This window comes from Polypterus senegalus, chromosome 6 (assembly GCF_016835505.1).
Source record: "Polypterus senegalus isolate Bchr_013 chromosome 6, ASM1683550v1, whole genome shotgun sequence".
NCBI classification, from domain to species: domain Eukaryota; kingdom Metazoa; phylum Chordata; class Cladistia; order Polypteriformes; family Polypteridae; genus Polypterus; species Polypterus senegalus.
In genome coordinates this window covers 172,584,122-172,597,273 of record NC_053159.1, presented here as the reverse complement: position 1 = coordinate 172,597,273, position 13,152 = coordinate 172,584,122, and the positions used below count along the sequence as shown (strand labels likewise).

General features: G+C 39.9%; 1 protein-coding gene across 3 annotated transcripts in view; it reads right to left on the bottom strand.

The window, feature by feature from the left end:
- nostrin (nitric oxide synthase trafficking) overlaps positions 1 to 3,096 on the bottom strand; it is a 52,191-nt gene extending 49,095 nt beyond the window's left edge. For 2 of the 3 annotated variants that reach the window (XM_039757543.1, XM_039757546.1), the window contains exon 1: positions 3,048 to 3,090. In XM_039757543.1, the coding sequence (XP_039613477.1) occupies positions 3,048 to 3,074 (27 nt within the window). In that variant the 5' untranslated portion in view covers positions 3,075 to 3,090. Of the gene's footprint in view, positions 1 to 3,047 lie in introns of all 3 variants that reach the window. The other variant, XM_039757544.1, reaches the window with a different exon arrangement.
- Between the last annotated feature and the right edge of the window lie 10,056 nt (positions 3,097 to 13,152).

Sequence of the window (13,152 nt, the reverse complement as noted above, 5' to 3'; positions counted from 1 at the left end):
GGAAATGGGTACGCTGGCATCCTGGCGAGGTTGGACCGAAGATGCTTACGTGGTTAGGAAGTCAGTAAAATAGAGGAATAGGGGGAAATAACCTGCCAGGGCTATATGCTCCCCCAAAATGACAGATGGCAGAATCCCCGGGCTGTGGTACCTGTACACACACCCACAGGTGATACTGGGAACTGCAATCCTGTGGGGCAGCCCTGATGGGTGCTGCCACGGGGCGCTGCATGGATTAGCGGACCCCCTTTTGTGGGGTTTCCGCCTGAACTGGACGTGCCTCCTACATACAACATCCTAGAGCTAGAAGTACTCCTGTGTCTTGGATTAAATGAGCCACTCTGCCTGACCCACGTGAGCTGGAGTCCCGCGTGGACGAGAACAACACTCACCTGGGAGGAATGGAGGAACAGAGAGAAGGGAAAAGAATTGCTTTGTGTTTGTTCAAACCTTGCAGAGAAGCCTTAGTAAATAAATAAATACATTCTTCTTTGAACCTGGGACTTGTGTATGAGGTTAAGGGCTCTGTGGTGCCCCCTACAGGTCACGGCCTTTATGCAGTTAGTGTATTTGCAGGTTTTGTTTTTCCATTACCTGTCTCAATAGTGTAAAGAAAACATTTGCATCAAAAGACAATTTTCTGAATTTTTGCTGTACCCGCAATTGTCTGTCAGTTACAAATAATGTTATGGTTATCTGAAAGTTTTTAAATACAGAATTGTTTTTTAAGTTTCTAAATGACAGTCAGATGATTAAGTCAAATGGACATAAAAAATACAAAAATCTCTAGAGATTCCAGGTCAAAAGACTGGCCAGTCCTCACTGGGAAAAACAAAGATACAGACTCGCAGTAAAAATAATATAATCATTTAATAGATAGATAGATAGATAGATAGATAGATAGATAGATAGATAGATAGATAGATAGATAGATAGATAGATAGATAGATAGATAGATAGATAGATAGATAGATAGATAGGAAAGGCACTATATAAAATCGCTTCTGTAACCCCAATGTTAAAAAAGTCTGGTCTTGATGCTGACAATCTTAACAATTTCTGGCCTATTTCTCACTTGCCTTTTCCTGTCAAAAGTTCTTGAGCGTATTGTAGCCTCCCAGCTCACTAATTGCTTAACCTCTAATAATTCGATGGAACCCTTTCAATCTTGTTTCAGGGCGCAGCACAGCTTTGAAACTGCTTTGCTACGGGTAACCAATGATTTGCTTATGGCAGCAGACTCTGGACAAACCAGCATATTAATTCTGTTAGACCTCAGTGCAGCATTTGACACTCAGGTCAGACATGACATTCTACTGTCCAGAATGGAGAACATGCTGGGTATCTCTGGCACTGCCCTCCACTGGTTCAAGACCTATCTGACTGATTGGCAAGAGTTTGTTAGTCTTGGCAATAACAGATCCAGCTCGGCGCCAGTCACACAAGGAGTTCCTCAGTGCCCCGTCCTCAGCCCTCTTCTCTTCTGTATTTATAAGCTTCCCCTTGGCCTTATTATTCGTAGCTATGGACTGGGCTATCATTTTTATGCAGACGATACTCAACTCTACTTCAATGTTAAAAGTGCAACTTCATCAGAGCTTTCTCAGCTCACAACCTGCCTTAGTGAAATTAAAACCTGGATGGAGCAGAACTCTTTAAAATTAAATTGCAACAAAACTGAACTCCTGCAAATTGGGACTAAAATGCAACTTAATAAAATGAGCTCCTTCCCAGTCCATCTTGGCGGTGATCTCATCAGACCTGCCTCTACTGCAAAGAATCTTGGTGTCATTTTTGATTCCTCCCTCTCTTATTCTGCCCACATAAATCACATTAAGAAACTTTCTTACTTTCACCTCCGTAACATATCCCGTGTTCGCTCCTTCCTCTCCTTTTCTAATGCTGAGAAACTTGTCCATACTTTTATCAAATCCCTCATAGATTATTGTAACTCACTGCTGGCAGGTGCCCTGTCTAATCTTATATCACAGCTCCAGCTTATTCAAAACTCGGCTGCAAGAGTCCTAACACAGACCAGCAGCAGTGAGCACATCACACCCATCCTGCTCCATCTTCACTGGCTCCCTGTGTCTTACAGAATCGAATATAAAATCCTACTAATAACCTACAAAGCTTAAATAACCTCACGCCAAACTACATCAGTGACCTTCTCCATCACTATGTGCCTGCCCGCCACTAAGGTCCTCTGATTCTGGTAATCTTGTTGTGCCCCACACTAATCTACACTCCATGGGTGACAGCAGGGCCTTCAGCTGTATAGGCCCAGACTCTGGAATGACCTACCGAAATAATCAGGTCAGCTGACTCCATGAATTATTATAAAAAACAACTCAAAACTCATCTGTTCAGGAAGGCTGTTAGCTCTACTTGACTTCATTACCCTTCTCTCAGTTTACCTCTCTGTCAAGATGCTCATGTAACCTGTGTGTGTGTGTGTGTGAGACCATCAATTATGTTGTCTGTTAGGCTTTTTTCTCTGAATTCACTGTCGTAATCTTCTTTATTTATTTATTTGCTTTGTACAATGCTATATACTGTATACCCTACCATTCTTTCTTATATTTTGTAAGTGCATTGAGCATGGGAAAGAAGCTATATAAATAAAATGTATTATTATTATTATTATGAGATAGATAGATAGATAGATAGATAGATAGATAGATAGATAGATAGATAGATAGATAGATAGATAGACATGTGAAAGGCTCCATATATTATAGTAGACAGATAGATTGGTAAGGCACTATATAATGATAGATATGAACCGCAGCATGAACAGAGAATGTGCTCTATTATACAGACTGATATGACATGCCCTCTATAGATGACTATTTCATTTTTTTTTCTCAGACAGTACTGCCAGCTACATTTGATACTTTGTGTATTTCACAGGTAGAAAAACAAAAAGTCACTTCATACTGATTAAAGCAGTCTTGTATGAGCTGCCAGGTGCATTTGTGACTCTGACTAATACAATCTTTTCTGAATGATGTATTTAAAACCAAAAACACAAATGAATGACTTACAGTGCAGCCGCTCACCGGGTCCCTCATGCTGGTGTTTGCTGTGTCTTTTATTGACTTTGCACTTAGGACTTTGCCCGTGTCCGTTATTGTCTGAAGGGTGATCATCTGATTAGACTTCTGTCAGTGGGTGTGCCTTTGCACTTTCAGACAGTTCAGTTTAACTGTAAGGCTGCCTTACAGCTCTGGGAGACTGGGTTCAAATCCAAGCTCAGTCATTGCCAATGTGGAGCCAACAAGCCAGGGGTCTCCAAACTTTTTTCCCCTGAGAGCTTCTTTTACAAAATGAAAATGGCTGAGAGCTACTCATGTTTTCTAACGTTTATTCTCATCGCTTCTTTCAACCCAAACAAACTGAATACGCTTGTTTTGCCTGCACATTTACAAAATGTTGGTGTCACAACTCACATTCTGCATTAAAACATCACAAAAAATATTTAGCTCACCTGCAACTGCATTTTGTGTGTCTGTATGCATTTTCTAGTGTATCTCACACTATTAAATTAAAACATGAATGCTGTCAAAACAAAACAAGGCAATTCCAAACACACAGATATTCCTTATTCATTTGTCATTTTGTCACATGTCACTGTGTCACTTTATTCACAGGTCCAGTTTCATGTGTGATGTGTTTTTTAGTTCGTCAGATGACTGGCACTGCATGGAGTCAACAAGAGAGGCAGGCGTCTGGTGGAGTGGCGCCACTGAGGTTCACTCTTACGGAGTCATTTAAATGTTCGTCTGTCAGTCGTGTTCTGAACTTTGATTTCATGACATTCATGTCAGACTCACAGAGGTATGGAGACCCAAACAAAGCAGACATTTTCAGAGCTGCTTGGTGAAGATTCTTATACTGTAGTTCTCTGGCTCTACTAAGCTCCAGAAACGCTGAGAATGTTGTTGAGACTTTAACTGCACATTGTTTTGAAGGCTTACTAATATATAATATACTAGAGGGCTCCGCCCCTGCTTGCTTCACTCACCCACCCCTGGGTTTGTTTTACCGGATATGCAATTTAAAGAGATTGTTATTTTCATGGGAATTGTTACATATGCATTATTTTCACTTTTACTTTAAAACTTTTGTAAAAACAATACTTGTTCTTTATTTCCGGCTCTGGGCTAAATCGCTTTCTCGCAGGATGTGTAATGCTACTCGCGTTTTGGGGCTTAGGAGATGCCGTCGGATCATGTTGTGTTGCTGCTGCTGGCGAGCTCCATGTTCTGCTTGTCGTGGTGCGCGTCGATCGTTTCAAAGCCTGTACAGCAGCTGTCCATTTGCCATTTCACGTCTCTGCTGCTTGTGTTGTGAAGCGCAGGGGAAGGGTTGTGGCTGAACGCACACTAAGGATGCACGCTAAGGAGAAGCAGTCGGATCATCTGCTGGCTTGCTGCTGCTGCCCCTGGCGAGCTGCGTGTTTTGCTTCTTGCTTGTCGTTGTTTTAAGAGCTGGGAGCACATGATGTCTGTCTTCCAAAAGCATTCCAACAACTGCTAGGTTAGATATCTGTAAACTTGTTTTAAATGTTGCCTCACTGCCTTGTCTCGCGTGACGTCAAATTGTCTTCCAAGAAGATCACGTCTCGTTTCCCTAGTCTCCCTCCCAAGATTTTTTTTTTATAATAGAGAGAGATAAAATCCAGCGTCTGTCTGTCTGTATGACTGTCTGTCTGCTTTTCACGAGAGAACTACTTAACAAATTTAGATTAGGTTTTTTTTCTATAATTTGCTTGAACATTCTGGTTGATTTTGCGACTTCACTCATGTTTTGTCTTGGTAGAGTAATATATTGCTCTACTTTCCCCTTTTGTATTATTAATATGTAGCCTTTGTCAGGATGTCTCATATCTCACAGATTTACCACTGTTTATAAGGTATTGTACTTTATACCTTCTCCCCACATTCCCTTCTACATGTATAACCTCAGGCAATTAGGTGTAGTAAAAGACAAGCAGGAGTTAAGTTACAATTTAAACAATGTATTATTGGTAATATTTATAAATAATAACAATATGCAAAGTACAATTGAATATTGGCAACCATACAACCTGATAAATGGTGAGGTGTAGTTTCAGGCAGCACACAGACTTATTAGTTACTTAAAAATGTCTCTAGTTCATTTGTGGCCAGCTTTCTTCAGAACAGGCCACATGCCTGTCTCAAAATGGCTGTCGAGCTTTGCTCTCCATTGTGTTGTCCTTTTCAGTTCATGCCTCAGTTTGGTAAGAGAGAGAGTGAGGTTAAGCAAGCAAATTTATAGATTCTCTGTCCAACCCCTAGAGCCAATAGGATGTCATGGTACTTAAAGGCTTCTGATACAAGCCAGTTCCAAACAGCCATACTTCAGACCAATGGGGGAATAGAACATCTTCACACCTGTCACCCCCTAAAACCATATGTTAAGGTAAAGCTTGGCAGTTAGGCAGCCTGTCTTTCTTGCGGGGTTGAGAGAGAGACTTTAGCAGAGAAACACTTGCCAAACTGGTTTCAGGCACTTCTCCCAATCCTATTGTAAAATTCACTTTCCTGACTTAGTCTCCTTGTAAACATGAATGCCTTCTCACTAATGTAACACTTTGCCTAATTTACAAATAAAGACATACAAAATATTTATCAACTTGTATGCAAAATCTCCCATCACAACAACTCATTTCACTATGTATCGTAGTTCGCTTGTGGTACCAATTTATTTGCGCGACTCCGAGATCCATGCAATGGGCAGGGGGTAGAGGAGGGCCTCCCTCACTCACTCGCCAGCTTCGGGGTGTGTTCCTTAACTCCGCTTAGCTAGCGAATGAGAGAACAATTGAATTCAACTTTGTTTGATATTTAAAATAAAGTGCGACTTAGGTCTTGATGAGTTTGAGTCTGGATATTCTCTTAAGTGTAAGCCACATTGAAAAGATAGATTGCAATTCAGATTGTGGATTGTGATTTTATGTTAAACGTATTGTGATATGATTTTTTGGAAAGATCACCCACCCCTAATTTGACTAATCAAGTTTTCAAATTTATGTAGGATTCATTAACCCTTTGCTGAGCTACTTGGAAAGGGGTTGCGAGCTACCAGTAGTCTCACGAGCGACGTGTTGGAGACCCCTGCTCCAAGCTCTTCCCATGGGGATGTTCCCCACACTTCCAACAATGTGCATGTGAGATTCATTGGTCCCTTTCAACTTGCACTGTATGTGTGTGTGTGAGTGGGCCAAGCAATGGTGTAGTGCCTTCCCATCAGAGTTTCTTCCTGCCTTCCTTCCATTAAACTGCCAGCACCATTGGTGTGTTAGATACTGTGTGTCCTGATGGCTAATTTGTCTAAAGTAGAGGTGTGAGCCTCAGATCCTGGACGGCCACAGTGGCTGCTAGCTTTTTTTTCAGCCAGTTTCTTACTTAGTGATAAATTGCTGCTGTTAACAGAACAGGCTGCTTTTACCTTAATTTTTAATTAACCAGCAGACAGGCATTAAACAAATGTGAAGAAAGACAAAAGATGACCAGCTAACTCTGCATTTCTCAATCAGCCATTTGTCATTTGTGCTTATGGAGGGCTTTGTTTCTTGGTGCAAAGAGAGTTGTCTGCATCTTAACAGCAAAACCAAGAAACTGGTTATTGACGTTCATCACAACAGCCTCTGTGCCCGGTCACTATTCAGGGAGTGCTCCTACAAATACTAGTGGGTCCACATCAATGGCAAGTTGGACTGGTCTTGTAACTCAGAGGAGCTATAGAAGAATGGGAAGAGCAGGCTCTTTTTCCTTAGTGAGACTGCATGCATTTAATGTGGAAAGTGACATCCTTCACATCTGCTACAACTCTGTGATGACCAGTGCAACAAGCTAATTAAAAGGGCAGGCGGAATTATGGGACACACCCTGGAGGTCATAGCAAACCTGCGTGCCAGCATGAACAATGCTGCACATTAACGGTTCGACACACCAACACTGTCGACTTTTAGCCAACATATCATTCAGCAGAAGTGTGTCAAGAAACACACTGGGGGCTCCTTTATACCAACAGCAATACATCTGCATAGTGCTGCACTATGATGGTGACAGCCAAGTCAGAAGTTCTCTTTCTTCTTAAATCTTCTTCATTTGTTAGTCATTCTGATGTGTGTTCAAGCCATAGTTTGTGTGTATATTTTTATGTGTTTTTCCATTTATATGTTTATCTATTGTGGGGAACAGCCTGGACACAGACAGGTAGACATGATCTTCTACCACCACACACGTTTATTTACACTAATATTTACAACAATGACACACACAACCCAGTGTCGCAGCACCAATCACCCCGAAGTCCAGGCCCTTACACAATGCCTCTTCTCTCTTCTGGTCCGTTTCCACTCCTCTCCTTCGAGCTCTGTCCTCTTCCACCTGACTCTAGCCATCGAATGGTGGGAGGCGGCCCCTTTTATAGTCACCCGGATGTGCTCCAGGTGCCTCCCGGCAATCTTCCACCTGCATTCCCCTGTGTGGCGGAAGTACCGGCTCTGCATTTAGAAGCACTCCGGGTGTCCCTGATCCTCTTCCCCCCAGCACTTCCGGGTGTGGCGGAAGTGCTGAGGTCCAGGGCTCTGTAGGCATCGGGACGCCCCCTGGCGGTGACCATGGGCCCCTATAGGGCTGAGCTTCAAAGCTCTGTACCCGTGGTCCCCAAAGCCACCAGGGCGGTCGCCCCCTCGTGCTCTGAAGGAGGCGCAAGCCCTCCTCCGGTCCTCCTGGGAATCCCGGCTGCATACCACCTCTAGCCGCGTGCCACACTATTTAAACAGCTTCTGTATAAATCTATCTATCTAACTAACTCTGGGTTCTGAAACTCAGTTCAAGTAGGGTTATTATTTTTGTAACAGACAATTTTTTGATTTGAAGCCATATCTTCTTCTTGTTCTTCTTATTTATTCATTTGGCAGACATCTTTATCCAATGTGACTTACAAAGCAAGTTATACTACATACAAAAATGATTAGAAAGTACAAGAATCAAAAGCAACAGAGAGCAAGATAAAAAAAAAACTGAGTAAGAGGTAGTCGTACTGCTACTGCTATATAATTATACCTGTATCCTAGACACACATCAGTATCTTCAACTCTTTACAAGCATTACAGCAACTATTCTGTAAAATCGAGACTATGCCGTTCCAAAGTATTTGAGGAACAGGTGCATTTTTCAAGAGGCACCTAAACAAGAATACATTAGGTGCAGTCCAAAAGGCCAAAGAGAGATCTTCCCACTGCTATGGAACAAGACAGGAGAAGCACTGGCCAGTCTTGGTACTTCCATCAAGTGAACGGGTGGTCAGCAGACAGGCAGATGCAGAACGCAGACTTTTTGAAGAAACACATGGTGAGACCAAAGACTGCAGAAACTGAGGAGCAGAGCCTTTCAAAGAATCGCACGTCAAGCCACAGTTTTCAACTGGATCGTTGCACCTATTATAGGAAGCAGGTAAGTAGACTGAAGCAGAGGAGCTAAAGGAGTGAAATGAGGAACAGAGCCCACCAGTCAAGCAGTTGCCTTCAGGTGGAGCTGGGGAGGTCTGGTAACAACTGAACTGTCCACCCAAGACAGAACAAGGAGTTGTGTGGCACAGTTGGTAAGGAAGGGTTGAATTTTCTGAATATTATAATATATCGAGCTTTTGAATTGAAAATAGGAATCTTGACCAATGAATGAGTGGAGAGGCAGATCTTTCATTCAAGAGCGCAACATTATAGGAACGAATTTCTTCTTTATGAGCTATTGCTGATTTTTCCGGAAGTAACTATTAATAATATTTTAGCAACAAAAATGCATGTGCTTTGCATGATTTGAGCATATGTCGATTATGCAACATGAGTAATGTGAGAATGATTTTCTTTTTTCCACAGATGTTTTACACACCATTTGCAGTAGTACTGCATTAGTCACTGTTGGCTTCTATTTCATCAAACACGTTTTTCTCTGGTTCTCCATGAAAACATAAGATTTTTTTTTCTTGGCCATCACTACAAACAACAAAGGGTAAGTAACATAAAAAAAAAATAATAATTTCTGAACGGAGCATTCGTTGAAGGTTTTCTTTAAACAATTTCTTTAGATTCCTGCAATCCTCTTCTGGTGGGACTTCCTTCAACTTCAATCAGCTGGTGTTCTCTGCTCCTCGCTTCACTCCTACTACTCCTCTCCTTTGTTCTCTTCACTGGCTTCCTGTTGCTGCGAGGATCCAGTGGAAGACTCTTGTCTTGACCAACACTTCTCTGAATAGTTCTCCTCCTCACTGTCTCCTGTAAAAAAATTGAACTTGTGAGGTTCTGAAGTGTCTCCCATTGCATGGGTTGCATTCGGGTCCTAATTTGGGATCCTGAGGTGGTTTGTCATATGGTGGGTGCAGCAACGCGCTTTATCAGTACATGCGCCCAACCTCCTCCTCCTCCTCAGGCTCTCCTTACATCCCCTCAAGAAGTTTCTGATCAACCTCTGCCTATCTGCTGACCATCCCTCCTCCTGCCAGATGTGCTAAGACTGGACAACACTTCTCTGTTCTCACTCCAAACCTGTGGAATGATCTCTCTTTATCTATTCAAACAGCACCCAACTTACTTGTGTTTAGGCGTCTTTTGAAAACACATCTTTTTGCTAAATATTCTGAGATGGCTCAGTTTCTCTCCTACAGAGCAGCTCCTGCTGAAATGTCAAAGACTTTAGAGTTCTTACTTTTGTAGTATTCCAGCTTCAGATACAATGAAGTAGCTGTTCGATTTCCCTTGTGCTCGTTTTTCATCTTGTTCTCTGTTGTTTGCACTTTCATTTTTGTAAGTTGCCTTGCATAAAGGCTTCAGCTAAATCTACTCTACATATGTAATATCCTAAGCCTAAAAGTGCAGCGATTTTGTGCAACGTGTGGAGTATGGCCGGCCGTTCCTCCCGGCCAATACCCACAGGCTGCCAGGTGGAGCCCTCCCTGCAGTATGGAGGTCCCCCGAAAACCAGCAGGGCATGATGGACATTGGAGTTTTTATACACAGCCCTGCTGGATACCACGGGAACCATCCTAGGAGACGCATCAGGGAGAAACGATGGGTATTTGCCTCATGCCCCGGAAGTACATCCGAGTCACATGGACAAGGGGAATGACGTGCTTCCGGGATGAAGAAAAGGACTTGTACCTGACCCGAAAGTGATAAAGAATCACATGGACTGGGGATTGGGAACACTTCCGGGTCAGGGAATATAAAAGGACTGTGGCAGCTCCCAGACGGCGAGCTGAGCTGGGTGGCAGGAGGGCAACGCGTCTGGGAGTGGAGGATTTTTTATTATTGCTATTGTGATTGTAATTTATGAGTATAGTGGAGGAGAGGGTGCTTTGTGCACTGTGGCATTTAAATAAAGTCATCTTTGGACTTTTTCCTGCTGTCTGGAGTTGTGGACAAGGGATCAAGGGAGCGATAGCGCCTCCTATCTGTCACAAACGATTTGATGTGACGTTTTCATGTCACGCTTTAAATCTGGCTTATTTTAAAACCTGCATATATATGTTCGGTATTATTCTTTTTATAATTTGTCGAACTTTAATGTGATGCTGTTAACTTTTCAGATTCTTATTCCGTTTTTAAATTATTAACTAAAATATCAAGAAAGTCGTGGTTTTTAATATCAAGAAAGTTGTGGTTTTTATTTTTGATCAAGTAATCTTTCTTTCACAGGAACAAACTATTTTTAAAAAATGATCTATTCAAAACACCAATGTTTGTATTTAGGTGATTTAGTTAGGTAAAGGTTTGAGTTACGAGGACCCATTGCATACCACTTTACTTTTTATGTGATTTTTCCTGTTATTTAAATTAGTAATTTTTTCAAAAAAGTATTTTTTATTTATAAGAACGTCAGTTAAAACGAATGAATCATTTATTTAGTCTCTTATAAATACTCATTGAGCATAGTGGACCTCAGTTTAATGGGAATACTCCAATCGGTAAGAGGGTAAATATTTTATTCTCACTTCATGATTTTTACTCCACATTGTAAAACATAAATCTTGCATGTGTGAAAAATGATAATAAAAAACAGCTAACTATATGCGAAACAATCGTTACTTTAATTAATAAAAATGGATTTTACCTTTTGTATTGATTTTTTAATTCAAATTCAATAAGAAAAATTAAGAATAATGTTAACTTATTATTTTTCTTAAAATGTAAACATTTTTTTATAACTTATTCTAAGTAAAAACTATACTGTGAATTGAACACATTTAAGTTAATTACATTTAATGACGCTGCACTTCCTCTCAGATCAATTTCTTGGTCTTTACAACAGCGCATTCAGCTGTAACATTTGTTCATAATAAGAGCTATTGTACTTCGAATGTGTAAGTATAAAGCATATTAATTCCGTAATGAATAACTAGTATTTCACTTAATTACAGACGTAAGCAGTTGTTGTTTTCACGCAATCTTTCCCTTTATATGGGAAACATGACAAGCAAGGTAGTGTCTTTTTAACAACCTCCCTTGTTGGTTTGCTTTAAAAAGCAAGCACATTTCTCGGATAGTTACGTATGTTCATATTTTTTTTATCGTTTAAAACTTTTATGTTACACAGAAAAAGAAAATGACATTTCAGATAAGTTTGAGATTGCAATGGAGTTTGTCCTAAACTACGACCTGCAAACAACATAAAAAGACGTTTGCCTAGTCATGGTATTATTTGACCTCTTATTTAATTAGAGTTCTGCATAGGTAATGTATTTTCTGGTTAATTTTTAACACTGTGATTTATTAAGCGATGCAAAAAAAAATTGTTGTGATTTCCTACGTCCTAATTTAATTTCAGGATTTTTGCTATCGCGTACTGAAAAGCAGTGGAAAAGGCGGCCATTCATTTAAGCGGATACGCTGGCGTAAATGCAGGAAGTGTTTGAAGAGCGGCATCTGCCTCAGGATTTCACTCTTTCACTCTCTACGCTTCCTTCCCGTTTACCTCTCATTCCTGGGACATTGGTTTGACTGAGATATACTTTTTGTGTAAGTTTTAGAAAAAAAGAACAATTGCATTGACATTTAAATGTCAGTAATTCAGTAAAAAATTATCCTCAGGCATTTGATTTAATTCTCCTTTGAAAATACAACTCCGTTGCTGTGACTATCTGTGTATGTTCAAATAAATAAAGATATATGGAATTTTAGCATTGATTTGTTATACAGTCATTACTGTCCAGCGTTGCATTATTACTCACTTTTTTTTGAGTAATTCAAATGAAAATCAGAGTAAAATAAAACCATTTTTGCCACTACTTATATTTAATCAAACTCATTTATTTTATGTAAATTTGAGTAAATTAATAAATTAAGTTTACTCAATAGTGCAGTATATTAAATATACTCAAAATATTGCTTGTAATTTGTTGCCTTATTTTTTTAAATACTTTTATCGCATAATTTTTACAGTGCATTAAATAATTTATTTTTCTTTTACATATTTATAGAATTTTGTGATTTTTGACTCCAATAAATAATCATTTTTCTTTTGTACATTTACAGATGTTATTAATATTGGGCGCCAAAGGGGCTGGGGCTCTGGGCCAGTAAATAAAAATAAATAAATATTTATGCCAATTCCCAATAATTTTGCATCACTTATAAAATCACATTGCCTATATTCTCAGGTTGAGAAAAAGGTTTGAACTCTTTCAATAAATGGTGATTCTTTTTTAGACTCCAAAATGTATAAACTTTAATGCCCCCATTAGATGGAATTCCACAGTAGGGTACATAAAATGGAAAAGTGTGCCATTTTTTGTCTACCACACAAGGTTAAAGAGGTTCATTTTAAAATCATAAATACATTTTACCTAACAAATCAATCAATTCACAGGTACCAGTATTATATATTGTACATAACCCATATATTTCCAAAGCGTAGTTTCTGTAGAAGATTATTCTTTCTGAAACCTTTGTTTTATTTCTGCACCTATACTAAACTATTTTAGAATCATCTTTTTTTTTTTTTTTTTTTGACTTTCCAGTAAGACCAAAAGATCCAACCCGGTGTGTTTAAAGGTTGTTCTTTTTTTCTAATTATAAACTCAAAAGATTAAATAACAGAAAATATATACAGTATAGTCAAT